At 43.0% G+C, this 15,073-nt stretch overlaps 2 protein-coding genes across 12 annotated transcripts in view; one reads left to right on the plus strand and one right to left on the minus strand.

Moving 5' to 3' along the window:
* NAA16 (N-alpha-acetyltransferase 16, NatA auxiliary subunit) overlaps positions 1-798 on the minus strand; it is a 78,914-nt gene extending 78,116 nt beyond the window's left edge. For 2 of the 6 annotated variants that reach the window (XR_008731141.1, XR_008731142.1), the window contains exon 1: positions 82-798. Coding sequence is in view for 4 of the 6 variants with exons in the window: in XM_055703326.1 (XP_055559301.1) it covers positions 82-135 (54 nt within the window). In the remaining 2 variants the exon portion in view is untranslated. The remainder of the gene's footprint in view (positions 1-81) is intronic. The other 4 variants (XM_055703326.1, XM_055703325.1, XM_055703324.1 and 1 more) reach the window with 4 other exon arrangements.
* Positions 1-15,073, plus strand: part of MTRF1 (mitochondrial translation release factor 1) — a 26,084-nt gene continuing 11,011 nt past the window's right edge. The window contains exons 1-9 of one of the 6 annotated variants that reach the window (XM_027815899.2): positions 828-1,147; positions 4,831-4,899; positions 7,710-8,164; positions 10,710-10,801; positions 11,643-11,724; positions 11,957-12,064; positions 12,156-12,328; positions 13,608-13,725; positions 14,927-15,063. In XM_027815899.2, the coding sequence (XP_027671700.2) occupies positions 7,729-8,164; positions 10,710-10,801; positions 11,643-11,724; positions 11,957-12,064; positions 12,156-12,328; positions 13,608-13,725; positions 14,927-15,063 (1,146 nt within the window). In that variant the 5' untranslated portion in view covers positions 828-1,147; positions 4,831-4,899; positions 7,710-7,728. Of the gene's footprint in view, positions 137-827; positions 1,148-4,830; positions 4,900-7,709; positions 8,165-10,709; positions 10,802-11,642; positions 11,725-11,956; positions 12,065-12,155; positions 12,329-13,607; positions 13,726-14,926; positions 15,064-15,073 lie in introns of those variants that run through there. The other 5 variants (XM_055703335.1, XM_005433246.4, XM_027815903.2 and 2 more) reach the window with 5 other exon arrangements.

Consider the following 15,073-nt stretch of genomic DNA (forward strand, 5'->3'; position numbering starts at 1 on the left):
GCAAGGCCGGCGTGCGAGAGGGAAGAGGAGGGAGAAGCGGCGGCGGAAAGGAGGGAGCGAGGCGCAGGGCTGGTGGCTCACCAGGATCCGCTTGAAGAGGTTGCTCTCCTTGGGCGGCAGCGGCACGGACGGCATGGTGCGGGCGGCCCCAGGGCAGGCACGGCGGGAGGGAGGAAAGGGAAGGGAGGGAGAGAGGGAAGAAGGCTGCCGCGGGTGGGGGCGGCCCGGGAGAGACGGCCGCTGGTGCGAGGGAGGGGAGGCGGGAAGGAAAGCCCCGAACTCCGCGGGGCGGCGGCGGCGCGATTCCTGCCCGAGCGGCGGCGGCGACTCTTTAACTCATTGGCCTGCACCGCCCTCCCCGCCGGCTCCCCTCAGACGCTGCGCGCGAGCGCGGCCCCTCTGCGCAGCTGCCGGGGAGGCCTCGCCGCTCGGCTGACGCTGCAAAATGGCAGCCGGGGTCCCCTCCGCGCAGGCGCACCGCCGCCGGGCGGCCCCCCGCTGCTTCCCCCACGTACCCCCCCGCCTCCCGTCGGCCATGAGGGGATCCTCCGCGGCGCGCTTCCGCGTATCCGCTTAGCCCGCCCGGCCTCGGGGGAAGCCTTATTGCGCGCTGGCCGTAGCTCTCCGCCCTCGGCGGCCCCGCAGGGGTTACCTGCCGTGAGCCGGCTCCGCGGGGGGGAGCCCTCGGCAACGCCCCGGGGGGAAGGGGCTCCCCCCGCCGGGCGTGACAAATAACGGCTCCGGCGCCCGCGCGGGCGGGGCGGGGGCCGCGGGGCCGGGGCGCGCAGGGCTCTGCGGCGCTCGGCTGCCGCCGGCCGCGGGTGAGAGGGCAGAAGGGCTTTGTGTGCTCGCGGTCCTGCTTCCCTGCCCCTGGTAACCTGGTTTTAGCGGCCGCCATCCCAGCGGCTCGCTTAAACTGGGATTGTGGAGAGCTCGGCTGCCGGAAAGCCTGGGAGGTATTGGAGGAGACAAACTGCAGAGCGTCGAGAGGCTGCGTGCGCGCTGTGCCCTGGCTGGTATTTAAGGAAACAACAGCAAACTTCGCAGTCAGACTTTCGGCAGGCGGGGATGTCATCTATTGCATTAATGCATTTTTCAGCAGTGGGTTATGTAAAACTTGCCAGCGCTATCGTGCATGCTTAGAACAGTAAGCATTTATTCATGGCTTGGCTCCTTTGCCAAAGGACATTTAAGGTCTTTTGAAAACAATTTTTTCTTCTTGTTATTCCCAGAAATTGCTCTTAAATGAATCTTCGCAAAAATTTAAAAAACAAACCAAAACAAAAAAGCCAGAAACACAAAGACCAAATCGCCTGGGCCATTTACTTAGGAGGAAAACTGGTTAAACCGTCAAGGTTACAACCAGTTAAAAAGACCATCTTACAGGGAAAGAAAATAGGCAGTTTCAATTAGAATATCTGTTTATGTCATTACCCTTTTAAAACCTTAATTATATTTTGGTATATTTTAAAAGGATACTAGTTTTGTAATAAAATGGTTATTCACGTACTGTCCCAGATGAAGAACGTGATAGATAGCCACAGTAAATAGCCACAGTAAAGCAAGCATGTATAACGAGACCCAATTAGAAGAGCTGTGTACTTAGCACATTTTTTTTGGTTACTCATAATGTAGGTGACTATGTGATTGACTGGTGATCCCAAGCAGTGCGTCTGACTTGTCAGAAGTCTTGCTGAAGCTGATGGATGTGATAGCTGCATTTCTTTCAGGCTAAAGCAAGGAACAAGAGAGTAGACAGTTTTTGGAAGAGAGTAACCTGGATGATGGCCTACCTTGGGGACTATTAATTAAAAAAAAAAAAAAAAAGTGGTAGGCTTAAGAAGCCTTCTGAGATGAAAATATCAAAGGCAAGGAGAATATTAGAGAACTGCAGCATATGCTTTCCTAGTTCTTCTTATCTGAACATCAGTTTATGGACACTGTTTTTGTGGATGGTGGTAGTTTTCGGTGGTGTTTTGTTCATTTGTTTAGATGTGTGGTCTTGCAATACATTTCTTTGTAGCAGGACTATCTTTATTGTGTGTATCTGTTAGGTCGTACTTCTAATGATGTCAGTCACTTGGATCACTGATAGCAGTATGTGTATTTTCCACAAGCTGTACCCAATTCACTGTTTTCTGCTATATGGTATAGTACTGCTGTGTTTATTATCTGATTTTTTTCAGAGCAGTACTGTCAACAAGGATGGCCAGCTTGACTTTGCCCTGCTGCATCATTTTCAGAGCGTGTATTCAGCGCTTTTTATAACGAACTGAAGCCTTGACTTTATGAACTCTAGTTTTCTGTCTTAGCAAAAGGCGTATTATGCCTCCAGTTGGGTTGAGTGATAAACAGATGCATCTCCAAGATGATCAGGCAAATATTGTGCTAGGTGGACCTTCGGTCTGAAGCAGTAAGTCTGTTCTTGGCAGCTAAAGGTTTCTGTTTCCTGCTAGTCCAAATACTGGAAAAAACGCTGTCTGGAAATAGGCAAATTGCAAATAAGAGGCAGGGGTTCGATTTGCATTTAGACATGTGTCAGTGTCAAAAATCTGTGTTAAAAGCAGCAAGAAAAGGAAAGCAAGGAGGCAATAAAAGAAACGTTTGTAGACTAGCTGGGAGAGAATAAACAAACGAGCTTTTGGGGGAGGCAGAGCTCTAGTTGAAAGTGAGGTTTGGGAGCGCAGTCAAGAAAACTTCTTGTCATTTAATCCCACTGTGCTGGGCAAAACAAAGCTCTTTCTAAAGGCTTTGTTAATAAACAGGACTGTATTCAAGACGTGTATGATTCTGTCACCAGTTTTTCCTTCAAACAGAAAGCATTCAGAAGTCCGTTGACAAACCATTGGGGTCGAAAGGGGGGAGCAATACTGAAGTAATACATACTTTATAACATGCTTGTGATTTTGCCCTGTCTCTCACTTTATCCATGACCTGTCAACGTCACTTGGTATCTGCAGAAGTTGTGGCACAATGTTTGCAGACTGCTAAACCCAGTTTGGGCCCCCTGAGTAAAAAAGGGCCTCTGTGTGGCATGGCCCTGCCTTCAAGCCAAGCACATTGTGAGGCCTGGAGCCCGTTTTGTCTGATGAGCCATTTCTTTGCCTCCAGTTTCTAAAGCAATTGGCAGGTTAGGATTATCAGATTTAAAGTACAGGGCTGCCATGTCTGTCGTGAAGCCCAGCTGTATTTCTGCTGTCATTCTTCCCTTCTGCACTGACGTTCCTGTGGGCTGCCGTGGCTGCTGAGGAAGGCAGTGGCACCCTGGCCCAAGCAGCCTCTGCCCCACAACCCCTGGTCCCCACTGGCTCCATAGGCAGCTGCTTTGGACACACAGGTTTTAAGGCATCAAAGCAAACCATAAAGGGGGTGGAAGCACAGACAGCAATGAAATTTCCCGTTCTTTGTACTCAATTCCCATATTGCATTCTAAAAGCATACAGTAAATATTGGGAAAGAGTGTATCTTGTATGTTTTGAAAATGAGATGCATGGACTAGGTCCTGTGGTTGGCGGTGTATCTGGCAGCCCTGTTGACAGTAGTGAGTCCAGCTTTTGTTTTGGCCATGTGGTCCCTGCATGGTCTGCTGCCTGGTAGGGAGAGTAGGGAGAGCAGAGAGTTTGTTGCAGTCTCAATTTTCACACTTAAGATGAAGAATTCGCCTGCAAGGCGTAATAAAAACTGAATTGTGATTGCATTTAATCAGAGGATTTAGTGAAGAACCATCACTGGCTGGAGTAGAAGCTGATTTAATTTTCCTTGGCCTACCCTCTTCTTATATAACACATTTTTGAGTGCGTGGTCTACTTACAGTTTTCATGTACTTATTAGCTTCTTGGTTGTCCTCCCATGGATTACCTTCCCAAGATTTTAGTATCAGATTGCATATTTAGATTCAGATATCAGTTTGCATCCAAATGCAAGGATAATTTTATTATTTCATTTCACAGAGGTCTCAGTCATAATGGAAAAAGAATGATGCGTGTTGGGGATTACATCTGGACAATGACATCTCTCACAGTGTGGCACTGCAGGCTCAGGCCTGGGAAGCACCTCTGAGGTTTCAGGGTGCTGTTTGCTGTGGCCCTTGGATCATCTCTGGGTTGGGACCTATTCTCTGGAAGAGCCTTTTAGCCTGTTTTCTTGCCTTCTGTCCCAGGGGATGGAGCAGAGCCAGAATCTGTCCTCAGACCTAAACAAGCTGTTAGTAGTCTTTCATGTGCTGATGAGGTCTGAAGTCTTCTTTTCAGTCTTTTGTAATATTTACCTCACCAAACCCCAACGACATTACAAGTGTCAAATGCCAAATTTTTACCTTTTTTTTTAAATCCTGTTGAACAACAGGGGCTGGGAAGGAATCTTTTTGGGTGATTATAGGTATAAAAAAAGCAATGTTACTTAAGTCTCTTTAAATGCAAATATAATTAGGGAGGTAGTTGTATAATCTGTTGAATATTATCTTTTAAAATGGTGTATAGGTAGTATGTTTTAAAACACACCTTATTAGGAAGCTGCAGCCTATTAGCATAATGATAATCTGAGTGGTTATGTTTATTAATATTTTGTAAGTGATATTTGTCTTCAGTAGCGTAGTAATAATCCATTTAAAATATAATCGAATAGTGAGCTTTGACATAAAGTAGAACTTATCATTGTTTTATGCATACTTCTCTGAAATTAATCTTTGAATAACCAGATTTGAAACGACATTTATTTTCAGCTCATGTTTTGGGAAAATAGATGGAAAAGTGTATGTAATATAACAGCTTAGAAGCTGGAAACAGGAGTGTGTATTCCCATTTGTTGTTACTCTTGCCATTTCTCCCAAAGTGTTGCTGAAGTCAGAGTGTTACTGGGCAGCTGTGAGGAAGATACCGAAAACAAAGATCTGTTTTTAAGGTCACGTTCCCCATTTTTTATTTCAGGGCTTGCATTTCACAAAGTAAAGCAAAGTCTGCCTTTACCGATAGCATTGCTCAAGTGATACCCACAGACTCTTGGTGCCGGTACGGTGCCTCCATGGGCTGGCCACATGGGCCAGAGCCAACGCATGCTTCGAGTCATGGTTTTTAGCAGGCATGCTGGGGCTTGGAGCTCTTCTGCTCTGCTTACCATCTGCCATGACCTCGTGTTTGGAGGCAGGATCTGTCAGGCGCCGATGTGTGCGGACAGTGAGTGCCAAAGCTTTTTGACAGGTGGTGGGGAGCAGAGCCCCCCATGTCCCTCACAGCCCTGCGGCCTCCAGCTGCTCCTGCCTGCTCTGCAGCCCTGCCTTCCCTGTCCACCCTCAGCCCCTGCAGTGGGGGAGGGCTGCCAGGGGACTTCATGCACAGCTTCTGGGGGGTTTGCTCGGGGTCGCTGTGGTGGGAGGCAGAGGTGTGTGAGAAGTGGCTTGGAGGCCCAGCCTTGAGCTGTTCCTGTTACAGTGTGCATTGAAATACGTGCTTGTTCCATGTACCTACATATTCTTATGTGTCTGAATTCAGTTGCATGGAGTTGATACCATCTTTGATTGTTAGAAATTATTTTTAAAATCTTTTAAAGTGTTCACAATATTGATAACTCTTTCCCATCTGGAAATTATAAATTTGCTTGCTTGTTTGTTACTTTAATAAGACAATTACAGCTGTCACTTTTGCTTAACTGGTTTTGATTTGCGATGTGTACGAGGTAATTTTGTCACATTAAAAAGTTATTAAAATCTGGTTGGGAAAGCAGTTAATAGGTCATCTGCTCATATCACTGTAAAAGTTTTATATGTGCTTATTTCTTTTCTCTGAAAAGGGGATACCTTTTTTATTTAACATAGGAAAGTTATTTTGAAATTCCTGGCTTCCTTTAAGGTCTGTGTCATGCCATTACTTAGGGGTTTTTAGGCATTGAAACCCAAGAATTTTATATCTGAGAGCTCAGGCAAAGCGATACTACAAATCTATTATTATTTGAGTACATCGCTTCTTAACTACACCAGTAAAAACTGAGTTAGATGCTTGTATTTAATATAATTAATTAAAATAGTTACATTTTGAAAATGAGTTAATGATGGTTAGCACTTGACAAATGACAATGGGCCATGCTGATCTGGAGCAATTCCAGTATCATCATTGGAATTAAGTCTTTTGTAGTTGAGTCTACATGTGCCCCTGAGCAACTAAGTCCGGGATTGTGGATGATTAGCCAGATATGTGCCTTTTGCTGTGTGCGTGGTGGAGGGAACATGATCCTTCTTCTACAGCTGGTTTTAGTCACTAGAGCAATCCATGAGTGGTATCGGCGGCTTTCTGTAAATTAAAGCAGTGCTGAAGTTGCCCTGTGGGTTCAACAGCACCTGCTGGCTGGGAAATCTAGGGAAGGTAGTAAAACAGACATCCAGGCAAGGAAGGCACAATACTTCTGGCTTTACTGCGTATTGCTCTTTCTTTGTTGTGGACAAATGGATGAAAGTAAATAGAGAGGATGGTGGCTAAGTTGAGTAGTTAGAATGCCATAGTAATTTGTTAATAAAATGCCTGAAGATGCATAGAATGTCTTGTTACTGATGAGTAAAAACTAATTGTGTTAGAAAACTGAAGTGTATGTTTCACGGAGATCCTGTAACAAAAGTTTCATGCTCTCATTTTCTTTGAAGCCACTTTTTTGTAAAAATCCCTAGACAGATGCGATTGTGGCACTAGCAGAGGTATTAAGGAGTGCTTCTTTATTTGTTAAACCTTTTCTGTGTGAGTAGTCCTAGAATACAAATTATTTCAATTTAGTCCTCTTGGTAGACCCTTGCACTCAAATATAAAGTTTTTGAGCACCATAAAATTTCATAACATAGTTTGCAATGTTGATAATACAAAATGAAGAGGTCTTTCCTAGAGCAACAGGGATGCTAAGGGGAGCCTGTGTTCTGCAAAACTGTAGGCCAAGTCTCAGAGAAATGCAGAGGTTGCATTTCAGAGTACCAGCTTCTTATTCACTTTTTGGATGGAAAATATTTGTCACTTATATGTAAATATATCATGGGAAGTAGTACGCAGGTATATGGGTACGTAATTTCTTGCAAGTGTATTGTAGTCCTGTTGACTAATCTGTTGCAGGGTCACCTCAATGTTCCTAATGTTCTCCTGCCAAAATGTTATCCTGTTATGGTAGTGGGTACAGTTTTGCACATAACACTGGACATATCTTACATTGCCTCTATAGAATTGTGTACCTCTAGTATGGATTTGTCTTCTCTCAGCAATATTTTTCTTTCACCAGTAAGGTATGAAATGGTCGTAGTTTTCCAATGAGACATATGGCAAAACGAAGCTGTTGTCTGTAAAGCCGCATCTACAATAGCTTTTCCATTTTTCAGCGTAAATAAATCGAGGAGGTAAGGGAAGAGACATCTTCCAGCGTAAAATTTTCAGCGTAAATAAATTGAGGAGGAAAGGGAAGAGACCTTTTCTAACCCTCAGTCAGTACAATCGTGCTGATAAGAGTTTCTGGTTTAAATCAGGACTAAAACAGGAATAGTTTTGTCCATGACAGTTGCATTTATGTTGGTGTAATCAAGAACAAGATTTGGGCTTGATACAGTTTTTGTTTGCTTGCTCTTTGTTTGTTTTGGTTTGTTTGTTTGGGATTTTTTGTTGTGGTTGTTTTTGGGTTTTTTTTAAATGGAATGCTCTCTTTTTTTAGATAATAACACTGGTCCATGTACTATCTACTTTTAATTTCAGGTGGTGGAAAAGTAAGAAAATGAAACCTTTCCAAAGGGCCTGTCTTTTCAAGAGCCTCCTTGCCAATTGCTGCTGTCATGGTCAACTTCACAGCTGTCTTCTCCCTCCTGTTGCAAAGAAGATAGGTTATGTGGTGGGACTGCAGAACTGTGGGTTTTGGAGGCCAGAATCTTTATTGGACACAGCTAGATTTGCTCTGTCTTTTAGCAATCAGCACAGGAAAAAACATCAGGATTCTCGAGCATTGTGGAAGCATGAGGCTGTGCAGAAGCATCTGGAGACTCTAAGCAAGGAATACCAGCAAGTTAGTAATCTGTTAAATACTGACTCAATAAATGACATTGAGCAAAGAACCCTGAGGAGAAGATGTGCCAATCTGTCCCCCATTGCAGCTGCATTTCAAGAAATCAAATGGGCTGAAAGAGAAGTTCAAGAGTTAGAAGCCATGTGCAGAGGTATAGAGAACACATCTACTTACTTGTTTCAAAATGGTAGCTGTGTTTGTGATCAACTTCATTGCCCAGACTTTGAGGAAAGCTTTTAAGTTAAGCCAGCCCAGCCCTGGAACACTCTGGTCCTGCCTGCTCCTGGGAGCTTGTGTGCTGCTAGGGCTTTCTGCATCCAGCCACATCCTTCCATTTTTCATCTCACCTCACTTCAGTTTGAGGTCTTAATACTGCCGGTTTGGGAGAGTAGGGATCATCTGGAATCTCAGGGCTATCCATCTAGCAGGAATAGTTTGGAAATGTTTGTTAAAGGTTGCATTTTGATAGAACCAAGAGCGGTGTGAACTTAAGGAAAAAAAATTAGTGAGCCTAATACATTTGATAGATGCAGACTTCACCCGTCATTGTTTAAAATGGGATTCCAACTAGATACTGAGTAAATAAAATTGAAAAAATAAGTTTTAGAAAATTATGCTTGCTGAGCAAATGACATGAACTTTCATTAGGCCCTGAATTTCCAGCTTCCAATTTAAATGGCAAAAGCTGATATTTCTTTGAAAATATTTGAGGACCCCTTCAGGGAATAAAAATATTTGTCACCACCAGACCATTCTTTCATCTCTGCTGACAGTAGTTAATTTGATACTGTTTATTTAACTAATTAATAATGATGCTTTTTGGACCAGCTAGAAGCTTTTGATTCAGTAGTAGGTTTGGGTTGGAGTTGTGACATACTGTTAGGGAAATGTGTATGGTTTTCCCTTATGTACGGGAGATGCCATGTTTAAGTGTTGATCTGACATTTTGTATTTAAGGAAGAAAACCCCAGAGCATAACTGAAAGGCTCAGATACAGAGGAGCTGCTGCTGTACTTGCTCAGTGCACAAAGCTGACTCAACATCCCAGCCCATTCAGTTCTTAACACTTGCTGCTGAGGTCACCAGTAAACGTGCATGTGTGTTAGGTGCTGAGAACAGGAACCACGCTCCAGATCCTGGAGATGTGGAGCTCACAGTCCTTGCACGGGCCTGCTGCAGAATCCAGAGCTCAGGCGACTGGTGATGCAAGGCCAGAAGATGCATTCAGCTGTTGAGCGTCCACTTTTACGCTGCATCTCAGACAAAGCCACTCCTCAGCTGGTAGAACAGTGGGAAGAAAGATGAGAAGTAGAATGTGCTCCCTGTTTTGGCAGTGGCAGGTTTTCCACTTGACTCCCAACTGTCTTCCAAGTTTCTGCTTAGTGTATAATCTAATGCTAACTGAACAGCATCTTTAATTACTGTAAACCGGAGCCTCCATAGCAGAAGAGGTTTAGTTTCTGCTGGCTTTCCTTGAGAATGTTTCCTACTTTGGTGGTTAGCTCTAAAATGTGGGAAGAGGCAATCTAATCACAGAATCATCAAATAATTTAGTTTGAAGAGGACCTCTGAAGGTCATTTGGTCTGATGTCCTGCTCAAAGCAGAACCAGTTAGAGCAGGTTGCCCAGGGCATTGTCCAGTTGACTCTGGACTATATCCAAGGATAGAGATTCTACAACCTCTCTGAGGCCCTGTTCCAGTGTCTGACCACCCTTAGCCTTAAAATAGGTTTCCTAATGTCTCATCAGTATTTTCTGTATTCCCACTTATGTCTCCTTTTATCACAATATACGGAGTCTGTTTCCATCTTTTCAATGTCTTTTCTGTTAGGTAGTTGTACAATAAAACTTCCCCTCCACCTGCTTTCCTTGAGGCTGAACAAACACAGTTTTCTTGGCCTCTTCTCATACATCCTTTGCTTCAGCCCGTGACCATCTTGGCAGAAATACTCACGGCAGTATTTCCATGCCTTTCTTGTACTGGGGAGCTCAGAACTGGACATGGTGCTCCAGATTGTGGTCTCATGTGCTGAAGGGAGGGGAAGGGAATCTCCTTAAGCAAAGCAGAGTCCAGGTGAGGACTCCCATATCCTGATGACTTGCATCCATAACTCCCACATCTCAGTGGCCTCTGGAATAGCAGGAGACAGAAGGTTAGAAACCTCATTGTTATCATCATACCGTTATTTGTAGTGCTCACCTTAATGAGTTGCCTACAAATTGTTGAATAGAGGAGTGTTTCTGGGCTAGTCTAGAAACAAAAGATTTTGTTGCATGAAAAATTGTAATAAGGGAAACTGAGGTGGTACTTGTCTGCAAGCGTGTTTTTGATGTATTTTGTCAAATCCATTTGCGGACTTACACTGGACTATCAATCTGTGTGACATAACCATCAGTATAACTGATAATAAATAACTGTTGGGTGGGACTGACATCTCTGTGATGCAGCCTTTGAGCCATAAAGTAGAGATTGAGAGGTAAGAGATCCACTGCTCCTTCCAGCACACCTGAAAAATATGATCATTTAGTTAGCAATATGCATCCGGGCTTGGGCTGCTCTTACTTGGTATTTCATGCTGGCAAAATGCAACTCCAAGCTTTTACGTGCTGCAATGCCCGTCCTCGGGCAGCTGTATTACAATTTGTTCTAAGCTAGGTGAGATTGGCTAACATCTGTTCCTGTTGCTGGAATTTAGAGCTAGATGGAAGAGACGAGAAACAACTTCTAGAGCTTGCCTTAGAAGAGAAGGAAGCCCTGGATAAAAAAATCAACATGTTGTGCAGAAAGGTGAGCCTGAGGTAAAATTACACAGCTTTCTAAATAAAGATGTCAGATAAACATTCCTTTGTGATCTTACCAATAGACTCTGACACTTGCATTTAATGAAACAGAAGTCCAGCTTCTGGATTCTCCCTAAAAAGAAGTGGCAACATTAATTATTAATAAGCTTCTAACTGACAATTGTGTCTTAGAAAATTACTATTTTAGTCATTTTTGCTTGCTTGCTTGTCTGTCTGCAGATGCTGAAAGGGATTAAAAAAATAGTGAGTCCGTGCTATTGAGACTTGACATGACATCCTAGCAACTGTTTGTGGCAGCGGAACATGCATTCTTGAAAGATTTCTGATTGGAACTTGCAGTCTTTCATTTTCTCTTCGGCTAATGGCACCCCATGAGTGGGGAAATTAATTATAAGCAGAGTAGCCGAAACGATTCAGTGGAGAAGCTCGTATGTTTGGGCTCACTTCTACATTCAGATTAAAGTAATATGAAACGAAACTTTCTGAAAAATAAGATTAATGTAAAGTTTGTTTGGGTTATGGCTAATAACTTTGTGTTCTTAGGTAGTTGAGGCTGGAGTAGATGACCTGGCACCTGACTTTGCAGGACTGAATTTTCAACTAGCTTTCCTACGTTTGCACCAGCATAACCCATTTCCACACTGCACTGCGTTGCAATAGCCCCTGGACAGTTTTTTGGTCCTACTTACTAGTTTGCTGAAAGAAATCGGTGGTTGTGTACGCTCAAGCTGTGGCAATTGTGAAGGTTGGCTGTAAATTTGATTCAGAGGAGATACAGAGTCATGAAGGAGATAATGACCTTTTTTTTTTTTTTTTCCCTTTTCCAGCTTTTCCAGCTTCTAGTGCCAAAGGAAAAATATGATAGAAGTCACGTCATATTAGAAGTGACAGCTGGCAGAACAACCGGAGGTCAGCAAAGTCCCCACAGTAAAGATTACTTCAAACCTCCATCCACCTTCATTAAGCCTCATACGGGTTGTTCTTAATGCCATTTGTATACTTTAATTTATGAAGTAACACTTTCTAAAGAAGAATATTAATCTGTCTGATGACTGTGGTTAGAGTTGCAACTAAATCTAAAAAGTGGTGGCTGCCATTTTGTGAACTGCTATTTATGTTGTAGCGCCTTTTTTATTTTTAGGAGACATCTGCCAACAGTTCACTAAAGAAATGTTTGAGATGTACCAGAACTATGCAGACTATAAACGGTGGACCTTTGACATTGTGAACTATACGCCAGCAGAGATAGGTACAACGGTTCTTCAGACATTCTACCAAAACGATGAAATTAAAAGCAGTGTTTCTGTGCTGTATTTGTCACACATTATTTGTCTCTCTAGGTGGGTTGCATCATGCTGCTGCTCATATTTCGGGAGATGATGTCTACAGGCATCTGAAATATGAAGGAGGAACTCATCGAGTCCAGCGAATCCCTGAGACGGGCCTATCATCAAGAATGCAGCGTATTCACACTGGGACAATGTCAGTTATCGTCCTTCCTCAGCCAGAGGAGGTAAAGTAGCTGTTAAGTAAGGGTGGTAAGGTGCTGTATCCCCGTTCTCCTATTTTAGCATTGGAGTGGGTGTTATTTAAACCCATGTTACTGTTTCGGGATTTTACTGATACCCAAGTGCTTTGTGCAAGTCCCAGCAAGTGAACCACAAGTTCTCTGACTCTGGAAAGCAGTAGTCCTTGCCTCTGTACCTTACGTGTTTAAATGTCATCAGAAGCAACTCCGCAGACATTTGATATTGCCTGAAGTGGCATGTAAACCAACGATCGTTTCAATGAGTATTCCAGTCCCAACGCCTACAAAGCTGCCTGCTATGAGTAAGCCAGTTCTAAATTACTTCATGTATTAAGACAGGAAACATATCCAAGAAATATTCAGTGTTGCACAGTAGTGTGATTCTGCCAGTCCTTTTTATTTTTTTGATGTCATTTAAATTATTGGTGTCCTCTGTTAAATCGAGGACAACCTGCTTTGAATTTGAATGAGTGAGTGTGTGTTGTCTGGTCTTTCTGAGATCTCACTGATAACAAAAGTTCTCACTTAAACCAGCAATTTACACACAAAATAAATGAAAACAGATCCTGTAGACTTTCTCTGCAGGTTCTTTGCTTCCTTGTAATGCTTTCCTTGCAACATTGATCAGATCTGAATGTTCCTTTCCCATCCACTGAGCTCAAACTATGGCCCAGGTCATCGCGGACTCGTATTTCCAATGCTGCAGTCTGGATACACCCATTTTTTCCTCAGTTAGATATTTTTAAGCCCTATTGCAAGAATCATTCAGGCTTGACTTGTGAACAAGATTCTTGCAACGCTGTTTGAAAGTATTTTTTTATTATTTGCTTGTTTCTTACTCTTCCTGCCAAATCTAGTGGTTTTTAAAAAAGTTGTTGATTTTGTTTTGTTTCACACAGAATCACACAGAATGGTTGGAGTTGGAAGGGACCTCTGGAGATCATCTAGTCTAAGCCCCCCTGCTAGAGCAGGTTCACCTAGAGCAGGTTGCACAGGATCACGTCCAGGAGGGTTTTGAATGTCTTGTTTTATGAAGGACCTGGAGTGAGAGTTTGAAAAAATAAGTGAAATATTTAAAGCATCACTTGCTTCGTAGAGATATTTGACATGCATTTTTAAAAAGTATAGTAATTATAGCTGTTAGTCAGGAACAACTGTAAAGGAGTAATTTTTTGAGAAGTTGTGGGGTTTTTTTACAGTGAGTATCATTGACATTCAAATATTTTTAGAATGAGCAGAAAGTAGTAATTTTCTTTGATTCTAGGTTGATGTTAAAATGGATCCCAAAGATTTGCGTATAGATACATTCAGGGCCAAAGGAGCAGGAGGGCAACATGTTAACAAAACTGATAGTGCTGTGAGAATTGTACACCTTCCCACAGGTAAGTCTGGCTGTATTTGGTACTTCACCCTAAATGTGTCTTGAAGAGAAAGCTTGTGATTCTGCAAGCTGTCTCTTAGAGTGTCTTTGCAGGGTTGGGCCTTATACCAAAAAAAGGAAGTAGCCCCTTCTGGTTCAGCCCCTTTTCTAGCCAGGCAATGTGTGAGAAAAGGGGTATGTACCAGTGGCGCAGTGGTCAGCAAGTTGCTGTTACGCCAGTTTTGTCTTCAGAGGGAGCGTTTAATGAATACGCTGTCTTTGAAGGATGAAGGGATAAATGGAGGGTGACAGGGATGGGATGGAAGGTGGAAATATTTAGTGCTGTGTGCTCTGTACCTTCAGCAATAATGGCCATTGACAGCCAAGGGTGTGCTTTGCCAAGCTGGAGCTTGTGTAGTTACATGACTAAGAAAAAAAGGAGGCTTGAAGATTTGCGTTCAGTGCTAGGTCATGCTATCATATATTGAATAGGAAGGAAAATACATGCTGATGGGAAGGTACTTTATAGACTGGATCACTCTGTCTTTCTCCGGATTTGTGTTTATTGAAATTCAGTGGGCTCCTATCTGTCCAGATGCAGAATCTTTTTAGCACAGGAAATTCTAGTAGTGAGCTGAAACCAGCTGTTTCCTATATGCCTTTTTGTTTCAGAAATCAAATGAGAAGTAAAAATAAGTACTAAATTGCTTTTAAAGACCTTTCTTTTACTTTATTTCATGATTCATAATTAAGTTCAAGATTCGCCAGTATTGTTTGTTTAGATACCTTTCTCTGCTAGAATAATGCATTTTTCAGCCTCCAAGAGCTTATCTAAACTAAGACTTTAAACACTTGTGTTATACGCTGTTTTAAACATGCTTCTGTAGACTGTGCAAATTACATTTTTAACATGTGATACTTAATTGGAGTGAACCTGTTTTTTGGAGGCAATGTCAGAAACTTGTTTGCTTCATGAAATTTTAAAATACCCCTGACTTTTCTGTAGCACTGAACAGAGCCCCTGGTGCAGCTGTGAAGAGTTTAAAAACACACTAATGGTTCTGGCCAGTGTGTTAAAATGACTTTTTATCATACAGCTGAAAGGCCCTACAAACCAGCACTCTAGAAGGTTTCATTGGCCCAATGTGTTAGAATTAATTTAGCTTGTTTGTTCTTTGTTATAATGGGCTTTTGATCTGAGCTTCTTGAATCCCTCCGTAAAGGACTAGCAGTTGAGTGCCAGCAGGAGCGATCGCAGCAGTTGAACAAGGAAAGAGCTCTGCGGACACTGAGAGCTAAGCTGTACCAGCAGATCATTGAAAAACAAATAAGTCAAGAGCAAAGTACCAGAAAACTGCAGGTGAGAACAT

Source organism: Falco cherrug, chromosome 2, assembly GCF_023634085.1.
Source record: "Falco cherrug isolate bFalChe1 chromosome 2, bFalChe1.pri, whole genome shotgun sequence".
NCBI lineage: Eukaryota > Metazoa > Chordata > Aves > Falconiformes > Falconidae > Falco > Falco cherrug.